At 39.5% G+C, this 16,795-nt stretch overlaps 1 protein-coding gene across 2 annotated transcripts in view; it reads right to left on the bottom strand.

Moving 5' to 3' along the window:
- LOC117414865 (glutamate receptor ionotropic, delta-1-like) overlaps positions 1-16,795 on the bottom strand; it is a 269,999-nt gene that overhangs the window by 103,037 nt on the left and 150,167 nt on the right. For both annotated transcript variants that reach the window (XM_034024697.3, XM_034024696.3), the window contains exon 4: positions 428-633. In XM_034024697.3, the coding sequence (XP_033880588.1) occupies positions 428-633 (206 nt within the window). The remainder of the gene's footprint in view (positions 1-427; positions 634-16,795) is intronic.

The following is a 16,795-nucleotide window of genomic DNA, read 5'->3' as shown; positions in this document are numbered from 1 at the left end:
TACGAGTTTAATCTAAAACGTTCTAGCACACTGATTTGTTTTATCTGTGGTGGTTTTCAGCACAATACGATTCATGCAGACACATCCTTACATAAATGGCTCAGCAACATGGTGGATTATCCAATATAATCTGGGAGTCTGAGCTGCATTATATGTGATTGAAAGGTGAATGCCATAAGCAGTTGCATTATAGGATTTTTCCCAATCTGGGGATCCTCAAGTCTTAGTGACATATTAAAAGCACACAAGAGAAAAAGATGAAATGATCTGAAATTATTTTATCAACGAGCATAATCCAATTCCTCTGAGGGGTAGGTCTGTCTGTCTCGGACACTGTGAAGGATGCAGAAAGCTCTGCCTTGATTAGTTATGCAATACTTGATGGTGCGCGTCAGTCCCCACAATCTCTCAGTGTCCCAACACTCACCTCATGGATGAAGGTTTGCGCCCCCTTGGGGCTGAGAAGTAGTATGGCACGGCGCAGAGTGTCCCGGTAGCGATTGAGCTCCTCGGTCCTCATGGTAGTGAAAAGGTTGGCGAAGACGCGGCTGATATTCCGGTCCACTCGCTGCAGAGACACGTCCAGACCCAGTCGGGAAGCCTGGTCCAGAAAGCTCTGCAGCCCCCGGATATCTGCAATATAAAACAGAAGAGAGTGGGTGAGCGGGCTGCAGCGGGGATAGGAAACTTGGCTATGCCAGCTCCCTATGAATGCGATTTTTATTTTGCTCTGTCCATTTAAGACCTGCTTTATGATATGGTGTGGTGTGGTGTGGTACGGTACAGTACTGTTGTGAATTCAGCTGTTAGAGACAACTATATGGAAAATAATTTAGATTAAATACTCAGTACAGACCAATAAATTAAAACATAAAAAATATAAGAAGTGTTATGATTTTTTATCCACATATATGTTTTATGCATTCCACATATCTTTCAGCAGATCAAACTAAGGTCTGATAGCTAAATACACTGTACCTAAATCCTGCAGAGATAACACTAACACCCTACATAAATCACATGTATTGCACATAACTGCACTGCAGTGCTCAAAAGTTTAATACATGGAACCACAAGTTAGCATTTTTTTCCCTGAAACTTTTAGTGTATGATTTTAAGTCTTTATATAGAAGTTTAGCTATAAAATTGGACCAAGAGGTAAAAAAAAAAAACTTCAGCACTGTATTCTTGATGAGAACTGTCACCAGCAGGTTTAAGAGCAAGGCAGATGCATCATCCTCAACAGTGTTCCAGCTCTCATATTAGCCCTGACAGGCTGATTGTGAGATTCAGCAGTTTTTAGTTGTTTTTTTTTTTGTGGATCTCTGACTGTCTCTTGAGTAGGCTGTTTCTCAGCTCCCAGTCAGACTTCTACATGAAACAAGATGTAGTCCCTTTATAACTCATTTGGTTTTACTTTTCTAACAGACGAAGCTACTGAGCACTCGGCATGCTAATAATGAAAAGCAGAAAGACAGACATCAGAAGGCGTGAAAATGAAGAAGACACACACTTTTGGGTTCAGTGCCTTGCCATGCAGTTAATTATTCCCAACATCTATAATTAGAAGCAGTACTACTATACTACTATAAAATGCAGTTTTGGGGGCTGTTGTCACAAGAAAAAAAAAGTGTTTAACCAGATGTAACGGGGGGAGATCTGTGCTGACTATCTGGCGCATGTGTGGTACTGCAGGAAGGGGGCAGCAGCCTCGTAGATCCGCCTGTCCCTCATGGCAGTGACATGGAGAGGTGGGGAAGAGGGTGTGTTGGCTTTCCCTCTCTCTGAGTGGCTTAGAGGCGGGCCTTGGGGGATTGCTCGGCCCATAAATACTGCGCTAGGTTATGCATTCAGGTGGCTGTGATTGGGAATACACAGAGATGACGGCTGAGGAAGACAGCCAGCAATAAATTAACAATTTATTAAAATCTCTTGTTACTTACCCAAGGGGACGTGTGTAGTGATAGGGGAACCTTGGCCACCCGTGTATAGTGCATAACAGCGTAGGACGGAGATCCCGAGCTGACTGGCTTAGCGGCAGTGGGGGCACTGCGTAAGCAGCACCTTTATTTTGTAGTTTTATTACTGTGTTTTATTTTCCCTTTCATTTCGCCTTTTGCTTTCATTATTATTTTGTGCACCTGTGAGTGTGCCCGCATTGAACTTTTTACCTGTGTTGGTATTCCTGTGGACCTGATTACCGTTGCTGGTATTCAGGCCACGGAAAAAAGTGCCCTCTGCGGACTAAAATAAATCAGTGTGCCTGAGCAAATAATAAAATAAAGTTCTGTCTCGTGTGTGTCAGTAAATTGTCCACCACCCTTCCACACCAGACTGCAATCAAGCAACTCAAGTAGTAAGAATAGTCTCAGCATTTCAACTTTTATTTTTACATTTTGTAACATACAGGGTTAACATAAGGTTTTGTGGCCACTTTGGAAAGCAGTGACTTTGGACCTTATCAGCAACTGTGGCTTGTACACATTATATGATATCATAAACAGCTGACCAGCGTTTTGTGGGTTGGGGGTTGTGATTGCATTTTTGGTAGGTGATTCCCATTCTGCAATATGGTAGAAATGAATGCTTTCATGCCTCGTAAAGCTGAGTACAGCTAGACAAAATCACACTCCTTTTTTATTAATGGCGTACTTTAGTTCAATTCTGCTATGGTGTATGTTTTTGTTTTCTTCCCCAACAGCACTGTGAAGTAACCAGGTGGTTTATATAATACTTTACAAGACACTAGAATACTGGCTCTGCAATCTGGTTACAGAAGGGATTCCATCGGTAACTTGCAGATGGCCAGCAAGCTGCAGGCAACTACAATATCCAAGGATGCTCATTATCAATGTTTGCCCGAGAAAAGGCTGCTCATGTCCACACTAAGAGATTTTGGAATATTTTTTCACATGTTTCCTTTGAATTCAACTGTTCTTGAACTCATTTTACTGCCCACATTTACACTGGTTCTAAGCATTCCATCCCATGAACTACCTTATGTCACTGTTCTCCACAATTGCCAGCTCCAGAATAGACACTAATGATGTTCTCCATGAGGCGTCCAACCTGACTTCTTGATAAAGAAGGAGCTTATCATAAACCCCTTTCACAGTGGCACTCCTACCCAGGTCCCAACCCGTGTTCTGGCTACCTGGGTCAAAATCCCGTGTTAACCTGGGTCACAGCGACCCACCTCAGGGTGTGTGGGTTGACATGCTTTGACTGGGGTTGAGCGAGACAAAATGCATGACGGCTGTCGAAAGACGACGAAATAACACAGCCCTGCCTGCGTGAACATTTCACGTCTGCAAGAAAAGTTTCTGTTTAGCCTTATTTTTGTTGCTTGAGACACACCATGAGCCAGATTTGCAGCAGGGATGAAGAAACATTTGCTCTAATTAACATTTGGGCCGACTGTTCAATCCAGAGAAGCTTGGATGGAAGCGTCCGTAACAAGCTGCTTCCAGGGCATTGATTATTATTATTTGTTTATTTAGCAGACGCCTTTATCCAAGGCGACTTACAGAGACTAGGGTGTGTGAACTATGCATCAGCTGCAGAGTCACTTACAACTACATCTCACCCGAAAGACGGAGCACAAGGAGGTTAAGTGACTTGCTCAGGGTCACACAATGAGTCAGTGGCTGAGGTGGGATTTGAACCGGGGACCTGCTGGTTACAGGGCAGCAGTGTGGAGTAGTGGTTAGGGGCTCTGGACTCCTGACCAGAGGGTCGTGAGTTTAATCCCCGGTGAGGGACACTGCTGCTGTACCCTTGAGCAAGGTACTTTACCTAGATTGCTCCAGTAAAAACCCAACTGTTTAAATGGGTAATTGTATGTAAAAATAATGTGATATCTGTATAATGTGAAATAATGTATAATGTGATATCTTGTAACAATTGTAAGTCGCCCTGGATAAGGGCATCTGCTAAGAAATAAATAATAATAATAATTCAAGTGCTTTTCTTTAACCACTGGACCACACACTAGATACACGCATTGTGTACTTGCGTCTATCACCCAGGTCAACCCTGCTTTATCAAAAGCAGTGTGAAACCGCGTAGCCGACCCACATGACACAGGGCCAGTGTGAAAGGGGCTTTATACTGCCCAGCACTGTCTAAATGGCTCTTGCTGCCAATCAACAGACAGACTGCTATTGTATAGCAGACCTCCAGTAACCACCCAGTTGACCCCCAGCAGCCACTCTCTATGTCAACCGTTCAATCACATAGACAATAGTAATTGCTAATTTGCTATTATTCATCTAATTTCATTGCTGTTATCATGGTTTGGACAACTTGCATTCTGATTGATCCTTTATAATGTCTTCTATGGACCACCATAGTGTATGTTGCAGTCACACTGACTCTGATTGCATTGATTGGTTGAGGTTTCATGCAGCTTGAACCACCAATCTGCCCCCATGTTGTGTATTGTTTTAAAAAAAAATTATTTATTTATTTTTTTTATATTTTGACCACTTTTTTAAACTTTTAAATTGCATTCCCTGCCTCAAGATGGCTTCACATGTACCTGCATGGACCTCTCACAACTACATTTTCCATCTTGAGGCAGGGAATGCAATTTAAAAGTTTAAAAAAGTGGTCAAAATGTAAAAAAAAAAAAAAAAAAAAAAATTTAACAATACACACACCTTATGTAAACAGTTATAGTAACACATGGGAACATGTAACACAATAAAATAAAAACAGGTCCTTATATACCCTTTAATGGGTTCCAACATCTGTTTCTTTGATATCTGCCAGTCAGTAATGTAAGTGTGTCACAGCACTTTGTATCCCACAGAAATTTAGCTGAATCATTTCGAGGAGATCAGAGCAAGCATCATTGCAGCAGCAAAAACTTCAAACAAGCAATACCACAGAAGTCTCTCCAGAGTTACAGTGACAAAGGGGCTTTTGAGGAATATAGAATCCTGGGAAATGAAACAGAGATTTTTTTTTTTTTTTAGTGATGTCTTTTTTTTGTCTTCCCTCACTTCAGGCTACATGAGTCATCAAAACGTCTGCAGTGTGTACAGTGAGATGAGTCAGAAGAGGTGGGTAAAGGAAATAGACAGGCTTAGTGAGGCAAGGATGGGGAGAGCCTAGGTGACACGGGAAGACAGGAAATTTGCGTGTTTTTGTGAAGATGAAGCTGTCATTGCAACAGAGGCAGTAAACAATAGAACAAACCCTTTTTTAAGCGTAAATACCTAGTGGTTCTGTTTCCTTTTATTGCAGCTCATTAATTTCCCTGTGGCAGAGCAGAAGCCAGTTTAAATAAGTGTATTTGTGATGTAAGATTGGCAGGGATGGGGTTAATTCTTGCTTTCTTTCCTGCCAGGACCCACAGGTGTAATGTGGTCATTCCCTAATTAGATCATTTAGTGTTATTTGGGGAATGGCCACATGCATAAAAAAGGGAAGAAAATCATTCGTTGGGGGTGAGTGTTTGACCTGTATTTTTGTAAAAGTCCAAGGAAGGCTCTCTGTAGATAGAAATAAGTCCTTGTCAAGTATAGCTTGTTTGCATGTGTAAAACAATCCCTTATTGGGAAAAAAAGAATGCTTTAACAATGTTCTCTCTACAGATTCACAGCAGTATATATACACTGAACTGCAGTTTAAGTGCTGCAGCTACAGTACTATGCTGCTTCAGTAATACACACAGTAGATAATTTAAATGACAGACAATGAGTGCAACCCTGCCTGGGACTGCACTGAGTAATATGCGCAGGACATTTTGGGGAAATGTCAGACAGAGTTATGATATTACAGTAGAGCGCTGGATATATTAGTAGCACTGTTCAACCACATAAAATTGTTAGGTGAGTTAGGTGGTTTAATCTTAGAGAATATTCGTGAAAAACAAATCACAAAAGCTTGACACAATTTTCTTAAGAGAGGACCATGACTGAATGGCAGGGTCTGTCTGAAGCAATCGGTTCTTTTGTGATGAGTTATGATTACATATCCTTTTTGTCATATTTTTACCATGAACACACTATGTTGGTGGAATATGTGTGTGCTTGGATGTGCGTCTGTGTGTGTGCGTGAATGTAAATGGATGTTCATGTGTGTCCATTAGAGTGGAAACAGAAGCCATGTGGAAGAGCCATGTGCAAGCCTCATTCCATTGTGTGTGTCAATAAAACATTTACAAGGCACTCTCTCTTCAGAGCCCCTGTCCTTGAGTGCCAACGACCTCCTGCAGGTCATTAAAAAAGTGCTCGTAACAATGAAGGTGCTTTTAAGCTTTTAATAGGACCGACAGGGAAGGTGATTTTAACTCATTCAAGCTCCTTCCACATCTCTCCCAACTGCTGCTGGTGCTGGGATCCAGCAGCTGGCATGATAAAATCAAGGTAACTAAACGCATTTGTCTTCTAACTTTCAGAAAACTAGGAGTTATTTGTATTTTAGATTATACAGGACCTGCATTATGTAAATGAGATGACCCTCAGTGACAGGGAGAGCCACGTCTCTAGTTCTTGCGCAGATGTGTGCAGCTGGGACGTGTAACAGGGGGCATGTTGCTAGGCAACCAATTGAGCAGGTAGGCTCGCTTGGCGCTGAGCTGATTGGGAGGTCCGGATTGGCTGGGGGGCGTGCCTGGGGAGGCTGCGCACAGCTCAAGGCGACTGCATGCTACACAGAGCGGTGCTTTGTTTACATCCAGGAGGAGAGTACAGAAAGTACTACTAGAGAAACCCTTCAACTTCAAGATGGTGCCTGTGAAAGCTCAGCTCACCCAAGACCGTCGCAATGACCCAAAATCGCTGGGAGGCCAGGACTTTATTAAATCTGACACTAGGGCTACCATTGCTGGTACCCTAGTGACAGCCTGTGTTGTTATTATATCTGCGAGCCTGTGGCGTGTCAACACCCAATGCTCTGCATCTGCCTCATTATTATTCAGTGACGACCCACACACTTGACACTTCCACCTGTTACATACTCACATGACTGATTAATCAGTGACGCAATTATATTGTGTCCTCATTTATTCCATGATTGTTTTCAGCTACTAGACGACAGGGACTAAAGGAAGACCAACTAACAATAAGCAGTATCTATGTTGTCAATACAAGCTACAAAAAAACATTTCCAGAGCTTCATCTTTACCCATTTGAAAGGAGAGGTCCTGATGACTATGCCTTTCCAATTGAGCTATCAGATGTTTCTCAGGGTGAGTGAGAGTAAAAGACAGGCAAGAATAATATTCCTGAAACTGAACTGCTCGCCGCTGGGCGAAGGGGAGCCTTGAATCCCAGGCTGAGGATACAGACTCATTGACAGCTCATTTATTTTCAACTATCATAAAGGGTAATGTTTTAATTACATTTTGATTTATGTGCAAGCCTGACAATCTCTCAAGTAAGGCGAAGCATACACATTGCCACAGCTTAATCGAATCATGTGGGTCCCCGTGCAACAGCATGTTGCCTTTAAGGCGCAATAATAATTAAGGTTTTCAGGTGTATTTTCTAGCAGAACAACACCACACTAAAAGTCTGTTACATGTATTAGGACCCTACTGGAGCCTTACACTATGACAACTCTGTGGCGTCAAGGGGAGTCCAATTGCTTGTAACTCAGGCAGTGAACTTAGAGCTATCACTTGAGTGAAAGTGAAGATAAAGTTTGAAAAATAAACAGATCAATGGTGAAATGATAATGGGCTTATGAGAATGTTGTTATGCTAAAGAGAGCCATGGGTATATATTTGTATGTCTTTGTATATAAGAGTTCATTTCAGCACATTCCCATCTTTCACAGGCTCAAGCACCAGGGTTAATCCATTGCTTTCATTGTGAATTCAGGTCACAGGGTTCAGTAGGTTTTCCTTCTAAATAGAAAACACATTTGTATTGATGTTTACATTTTGGATTCAAGGTCAGTTGATGTTTGATCCAAATGAATGATTAAACATGGATGTTGAAGTAAGCTTTCAGCACAAATAATAAAAAAAAAGCTTAGCCATAAAAGAAATAGCCAGTTGACCTTTCTCTCACAGTAAATATTCAGTTAATTCAATATTTAGTTTGTTCACTACATACCTAACCATAACCTCTCCCATAACCCTAACACTAACACTGATACTAAAACTAACCCTAACATTAACCCAAACCCTGATACTAACACCAACTCTACCCATAACCCTAACCCTATCGCTAACACTAACCCTACCCATATCCCTAACCCTAACCCGGATACAAACACTAACCTTGATACTAACACTAACCATAACCCTAACCCTATCGCTAACCCTATCACTAACACTAACCCTACCCATATCCCTAACCCTAACCCGGATACAAACACTAACCCTGATACTAACCATAACCTTGATACTAAAATTAACCATAACCCTAACACCGATACTAACCCTAACCCTGATACTAACACCAACTCTACCCATAACCCCAACCCTATCGCTAACACTAACCCTACCCATATCCCTAACCCTAACCCGGATACAAACACTAACCTTGATACTAACACTAACCATAACCCTAACCCTATCGCTAACCCTATCACTAACACTAACCCTACCCATATCCCTAACCCTAACCCGGATACAAACACTAACCCTGATACTAACCATAACCTTGATACTAAAATTAACCATAACCCTAACACCGATACTAACCCTAACCCTGATACTAACACTAACCATAACCCTAACCCTTTAACTTTACCTCACTCTACCTCTGTCCATAGAATGTTATTTAAAACTAGAAACATGGAGACTACAAACGCTGTGCTCCTATTGGCAGTACCATCTTCTCTGTTGTTATATTTGACACAAAAACAAATCTCATAACTACGCTAACCAGCTTCCTGGCCTAGATCCCCACTTAATAAGGTAGTTACAAATTGTATTAGCACTGCACAGTCTCACTACATTTGCAGTGCTATTTTTTATTATTGTTTAATTGTGAGTTTTGGAGTTGTTCATCATGGGTTTGGTAGGTTTTGTAGGGCAGATTAATGACAGCCTGACAACACAGTTTTGTGACAGGCAAACCCACACACACTTAAAATATTGTTAATTAGCACCTTCAGCAGAATTAAGCTAAAATTAGGGTTGTTTTTATTTGATTCCAAGCTGGAGGACACCAAAATACTTAAAAAACTTATATGTAGAGCACATGTGGTCTTAATATCAATCCCTGAAGCATGTCAGATGTGGGTGGGAGGTACACTATTCTTTGTCTACACACTGAGACACTGACGGACCAACCTGTTGCGCTTAAACACATTGCAATTTTAAGCACTCTTGCTTCTAAAAGAAATGTAATGACAATGCAATTAAAAAAACTCATCCGCAAAATGCTATTGGTTGTAAAGCATTAATAACGAGTTGTGTACAGTACTGGTCTCCACACTTGAAGTTATAATGAAGGGTTGATGTAGCACTGAGTAAATTCTGTAGCCATTGAATGATGCTTTTTCTCTACTACTATCACATAACATCTCTCTCCTGTAAAAATCCTTTTAGGCTAACGTGGTCCATTGTTGCGAGAATTTATCAAAAGGTACAGGAGGGAAAGGGGAAGGAGGGCTTGTTTGCCCTGTTTTTTAGGGCATTTCCTGCCATCTACCTAAATGGGAGGGGTTGGTGGGTGTGAATGCATATCTTGTATTCAGTTAAAAAGTGAACCATGGACTGCAAGATTAAATTATCACATTTCATATTGGATTCACCACTAAAACATAAGCCTTTGTGAGTGTGATGATCTATTTATTATAGAGAGATACATATAGTACTATATTTATGACTTCATACAGAACACAATTCTACAGCAACTTGCATAGAAAATGTAGTACTCTAGTTGTTCCTCTGACAACACAATTTTATCAAGCTTAAAAGTAATCCTAAGAAAATGTTACTGAATGATATACTGCCCGCACGACAAACAGGATGGTCAAAAGCTGGCCACACACTGGAAAATGCAAACCCAATAAACCACTGCCTGTTTAAAGGAATATATCAAACTTTCAGAGTTTTCTCTGAATGCTTGAAATTACACTCTCTGCAACAAATAAGATAAATTGCATTCATCTCAATTTGAGTGAAATTGCCAGGCTCGCATGAATATCTCAAAATTGATATTTGCTAATAAATGCACTGCTTCATTTCTTAAGTCCCATTTCTTTTCTCTGGTAAAGAAAAAACAGCTAGAGATTACATAATCACTTCCAAGGGCCTTTTTATGCTGCAAATTACCATTAAGAAAAATTAAGGCCTAATTTACATAATGATGCAAACTATAGAAAAGTCCATATTACTTGAAAACTAGGAGGGGGCAGGGGAGGAGTGGATTATGGGTTTTTTTCTTTTTCATTTTTACTTAAATTGGCTCTAATTTTGATGTAAAAGAGAGAAATCCACCAAACATCTGATATGTAACCTGAAATGACCTAAAACAGATCAAAACCCTTAAAAACTGAAATGTCAATTATATTATAGACAAGAAATGTTTGATATATAGTAGTACTAAAAGACATTTAAACTAATAATAAGAAGTCCTTATCGAAATCTCTATACAGTAAGTTAGAAATAGAAATGTAATCAGAACTCGATATTGGAACAACAGAACCCAAACATCATAAATCCCATATACAAATAAATCAATTACATTTGAAGCTATTTATACAAAAGAAAATAACAGTTAAGGTTAGGTTACTGCAAGCAATTAAGGGACATTGATTTAAAAATTGTACTTATTGGTGCTATCACATTTATATAGGATGGATTCATGTTGATAAAGGGTTTAATGTGCCATACATATATATTTACTTCACCTAAATTCAATTGGAAATCGTGCAGCAGATCTTCCAGGAATACTATTGAATTACCAATACTTACTTTAACAAGATACTATGTGTAGATGCAGTTAGGTAAGCCAATACGGTTCCCCAAGGTCTATTTGTGTGAGTCTGGCTGTTGGGGAGTTAAAAGCTGTGATCACATCACAAGGGACTCCATTACATGTTTTCCCAATCGCTCTTCAGGGAGCATTTATTTCTTTTGAAGGAGAGGCAACAAATTGATTCTTACGTTGGCAAAGCAAACGTCTAGTTTAATAAGGTAATTACATAGCGCTGAAATGTGAAAGGAGAAGAGAGCGCTGGAGACTGACGATCTCCTTTTGCCCATGGGTCAGGGAACCTCTCAACAAGAGACGCAGCTAACGAATGGTGTGATACTGGACAGATGAGTGGCTCCCAGCAATGAAGCCTCAAACCCATTGGTCTGAAACAGAAGAGCTAAAGACATGCAGGAAATGGCTATGAAGTTGAGAGATTCCTAGTCTCTATATACAACATGGAAGAGAAATACTGGGAGATTCCAAAGTTAGTAGACTATTAAAGGATGGTGCAGCGGTAAAGTTCATACGGATGCACAGTATACAGGATATGGATCTATTTCACCTAGAACAAAGAAGAATAAGAAGGAACTTGATTCATTTAGAGAATTGCTCCACTAAAGGCAACACACTGAGTCAGCCTGTTGACTTGTCACATTGTTATATCTAATTGATTAAAGAGTGATTTACCCCTTTATTAATTATTTTTCTTGGTCTCTAATTGTTCCTAGTGATTGATGACATGACGGTACCCTGCTGGGTTCCTGATGAATCATATATATACCGAGCATCAAAAGAAACATATCACTATTATAACACATTTATTTTTGAAAAAAAAAATAAGGTATATAAATGATGGACATTGACAAAATGTTTTTGGTTTCTTTTGAATCACTTGATCATTCATCCTTGACTATGACACGCTTGAGTGACTATGACTGAAGCATATGCATTTATCACCTATTTAGTGAGACAGGTGATTTGACACTGGATATGGAGTGATTCTAGCTGTTGAACAGCAGCGCCTTCATGCAATCGGCATGTTGGAGGCTGGATTAGGGCAGCGTGCTGTGGCCCATCATCTTGGGTGCTCACAACCAGCAATTTCAAACCTGGCGAGACGTTATAACCAGACACACTCTGTCAATGACAGGCCACGAACTGGGAGACTAAGAGTCACAACACTTGCCGAAGACGACAGATCATTTTGCAGCATCTTTGTGATGTCAATTGTTAATCAGCACAATAAAAAGTCACTGCACCTGCTCTAAAACAGAGTTTGTCATTTTTTGATCACATCTAGTGAATAAGTGCTAAGTGATACGTTTCTTTTGATGCTCAGTATAGATTATGAAACAGGGTGTGGCCACTTTAACATGAAGTAGGAGTATACTATATACAGTATATACTGTACATTTATATATTTAAATGGTTGAGAGGGATTTACATTATAAAACATAAATAGTATTTTGTTTTTAAGCTGTATTTGATTCTAGAATTCATTTAAGTGAAGGCATCGGGCACTCTGCTTGCCAGCATAGAAAATATTACTCTGCAGGATTTAAGAAATGAAAATCCCATCATCTGTTTAAATTAATACTGGGACTGAAGAGGATAAAGAGTAGCTTAAAGTCATTTGGCCAGGCTACACTGCTCAATAATGCATTGTTAAAAGAAACATTCACATGTCATTGTTGTACTTCTTGCAGCAGTTTAAGGCAGGTGCTATGGGACTGAATGAAGGGGCTCAGTGTCTTTTCCACTGTAAAGCTCTTTGTATTCAGCATACTGTCATGTTAAGCGACTCCTCCCCTCTTATTCTCACTGCAATAATTAGTCTTGGCTATTGATAATTCCTTTAAGCAACTGTCATCATAATGTATGAGGTAGGAAAAAAATGAAATGGTAATTTTTTGCAGCATTTACAAAATAATAATACCAAAAAATGAAAACAGATCTGCAATTTACACATAACTCTTTAGCCCCCACACCCCTCTGCCAAAACCTACCCATTTCATTTTTCTAAGCTCCTCTGGAAAATGAATTTGCAATGCTCCGTTTGACTTCAGCTCAAGTCAACTGCATGGCTATTTCTGACCTTTTCTGATATTTATGCTTCTTTGCATAGCATAATATTTGCCCTAATGCAACCTAGCAATCATCCAAGGCCCAATAGACATTCCAGGAATGTCTTCAAAAGAGTGGAAGATGATGAAACAGATTGAGTCCGGGACTATCGTGAACTTCTTCACAAAAAGACATATACTTGCAGGCTCTAAAGACTCACCACTGCATGTCTGTCTTAAGTTTCCCGAACACAATGATATCAGAGACAGCAAACGTACAAATGAAGAACAACTAAGACAGAAAAGGAAAAAGCAGGAAAATAATAATAATAATAATAATAATAATAATAATAATAATAATAATAATAATAATAATAATAATAATAATTCACAAGCCCTTCAGTTGGTGAACCTATATGAACTGTTGAAAATTCAGTGTGGAAGTAATTTAATAATGGAACTGCGTCTAAAGACATTTATATATATATATATATATATATATATATATATATATATATATATATATATATATATATAAACCCTTTCTTAGATTGTATCAGACCTGACAGAGAACAGTGCAGGCACAGGCAATTAAATCAGCCTGGGTTCGGTCACCATCTGGCGTGGGGAAATTAGCTCAGGTTCAGGAGATACAGGGAGACTTGTGGTGGGGAATGAGAATGGGAGATTGGGCAGGCAGGCAGCCGTCTCCAAGTTATAATGAAAAAAAAAACTGCAGAATGGGAAAGTGCTCCATGCCCCCGAATTAATAAAGGATGCGCGCTCCATCTCTGAAAATCCTCAGGATCTACTGATCTGTGATAAGACGGGAACTCAATAGCTCGAGCGTCACCTCTGGGGAAAAAGGACACTCAGATTAGCCACACCTGGACAGCTTCTGTTCCAGCTTAATGTCATATAATAGGGGTACCTGTGTTTAGATATGATAATCATGTATGTATTTACATAAGATATCAATGTGCAGTACTGTGCAGATTATTGCTATTATACTCTAATCATATTGTAGTTATGCATCTACATTTATTTTGCCCACTTTATTTTGCCACTCAGTTCCAAAATCCATATTGCTTGGGTTATTCTTTGGGTTATTGTTTGTATTGATAGATGGCCAGTTTTCAGATATTGCATTCCTTATCAGCCAACTGTCACTTCGGACCACGTTTGTTCAAATACAAAGATAGGTAAGACTTGGTTCCTATTCATTCTCAAGGTCAAGCCTACCACCTTTTGCAAAGCACAGTGCAGATGCTTTGAAGATGCTGTCTGTGCAAGGTAATGGCTGCACATACCAGAATATATGATTCGAGCTGACCGTCTTTAGATTGCAGGGAATGAATATTGTAATAACTATGTAATTACTTCTGTGCAATGACATGTACGTGAACAATATTATGTCACCTGATGTAATGATATGGTAAACCATTCCTATGAAATTATACCATGCAGGAGCACAAAAGATTGATCATTACCCAGTTTTATCAAGTTATTACCTAGTTATGCATGCCTCGTAATATAAAGGGCTACCCAACAGATGTATTCCTCTCATACAATGCACCATTGCACTTACTTAAAAAAAAGTGTTTTTCTGTATTACTATTTTCAGGAACTCAAATTGTAGAAAGTTTATAATCCAAGTATAATCTATGCAGTTTGAAGAACACAGCACAGTATTTAGATGCTGTTTTTATATTTATGATATGCTTGTGCAGGCATGCCACATTTGGGCATACTGGCTCCGAGTCTAACCCACAGCAGTGCACATCATCATTAGATAGTTGCATATTAGTGAGTGCCACTATCGTACGAGTGTTGTTCCAACATTAACACGGCACTCTGTCTGCCAGCTGTGTCATCCTGGATTACTTTCAAATTGTAACCTTCCTCTTTTGGCATGCTGTTGAATGTTTAATGTTCCCAGTAGGATTTTATAATTTCTTATCACCAATCATGCCATGTACTTTAAGGGCTTAATAGTCATTAAGATAGAAAAAAAAAACCTGTGACACCACTGGAGCGTTTATTTAACTTAAAAACTGATGACTTGGAAGTAAAATGCAGAAATGTAATATATACACAATTTTAAAGGGTGATCCAAATACATTTCTGTAAAACTTCAGGCTGAACTAAACTTATAAAGGAGACTGCTGAAGACATCACCAACTGTGGGATCAATAAGTGCTATGAAACAAATGCTGCTCGGAAACAAAGGGAACACAAGTTTATCTTCAAACAAGGAACTTTGGAACCTCTTGGAATGACCATTCTGTTCTGACATATTTAAATATGCATGCAAAATATTGTGAGTGCAAAGGTAAATGGAGGTTAAAGGAACCATGTGGCACAGCTTCGAGTCAATCACAGTCTCAAGTATTAGAAGACAATTATTAAGCTTACTTTGAACAACTCTGCAGACTGGTGAAGGCCATACCTCAGGGGACTGCTCAGACTTTCTCTGTCAATCAGTCTTGAATGGTAGCAAGTCTTTTACATCCTGCTGTGATCAAAACCTCAACCACATCGCTAAACGCTCAATCAATATTCTCGGAAGAACAAAACTTAGAAGAAACGATGTCTCAGGTAGACAACATTTCAGTGTTATATTAAAATTCTAAGAAACAGGTTGATTCGATTAACCTACTGTATACCCCACAAGGACAATGCTGTGAAAAAAAATCTAAAACAATCCATTTTTGCGCTATCCCCTGCGGATATAGACACACTTTATCTTATACATGTACAAGGCTTTCAAGAGCAATTAATGCAACTCCAATTCAGAATGTTATTTTAGTCCATTAAGAATCAGCCTATGGCTCTTATGGCAAATACAATTGATTAAACTTTTGATAATGTCTCCTAGAAAATAAATAAAAATGACATTGCCATTCACAGAATTTAAGGGGAGTTTTCCACAAAAACATCAATACTGTAAATCTATGCTTTGTATATGGTTACCAGCAACTTAGTGAGAAAAAATACATTGTAATGGAAAAGAAAAGAAAAAGAGGTGGCAAGATAAAAGACAGATCTGTTATTTAAGAAGCTAATTCCTAAAATCTCCATCTCACAGCAGACATTAGCAGGCTTAACCCTTTGTCCATAGCAAACACATAGAAAACGGAAGGAGAAAGAGAGTTAGATTGGCCAGGGTGTCCTCAGCTCACCGCGCACCAGCGACCCCTGTAATCTGCAGGCTAGTCTGTAAGCTGCCCAGAGCTGCATTGTCCTCGGACGCTGTAGCTCTGAGGTGGCTGCAGTGTGAAAAGAAGCGGTCGGCTGACGGCACACGCTTCGGAGGACAACGTGTGTTCATCTTCGCCGCTCCCAAGTCAGCACGGGGGTGGTAGCATTGAGCTGAGCCTAAAAGTAATTGGCTATTCTAAATTGGGAGAAAATGATAAAAAAAAATTAGCGACTACTAAATTAAAAAAAAAAAAACTATTGATTGTCACAGGTTTACGAGGAGGCAGAAATAAATGCAGAAAAAAACAGTCAATGTTATTACAAAGTGTTTTAAATAGCTGTTGCAATTCACTGGTCTGTGTCTGCTGCTAATTTTTGTCCTTTTACATTCATTGATTTTCTCCCCCTCTATTTTTGCTTCTCTCTTTTCCAGTGCAAATGCCACTGTTAGTTGGCAGCTGAATCACATAATCTCTTCATGCAGACGGACGGGCAGTGTGTGTCAGACTATGGGTCCCTGACTGTTTATTTTTAATTTCCCTGGAAGTCAGGTACCAGAGCGATTTTCTGTAAACCTGTAATAGACTCTTTTAGTGTGAATTCAGTGTCAACAGCACTTCTAGTAAAGATTCAGGGTGACAG

Source organism: Acipenser ruthenus, chromosome 7, assembly GCF_902713425.1.
Source record: "Acipenser ruthenus chromosome 7, fAciRut3.2 maternal haplotype, whole genome shotgun sequence".
Lineage (NCBI taxonomy): Eukaryota > Metazoa > Chordata > Actinopteri > Acipenseriformes > Acipenseridae > Acipenser > Acipenser ruthenus.
The sequence above is the reverse complement of the archived record's forward strand: the minus strand, read 5'-3'. Positions and strand labels throughout refer to the sequence as shown.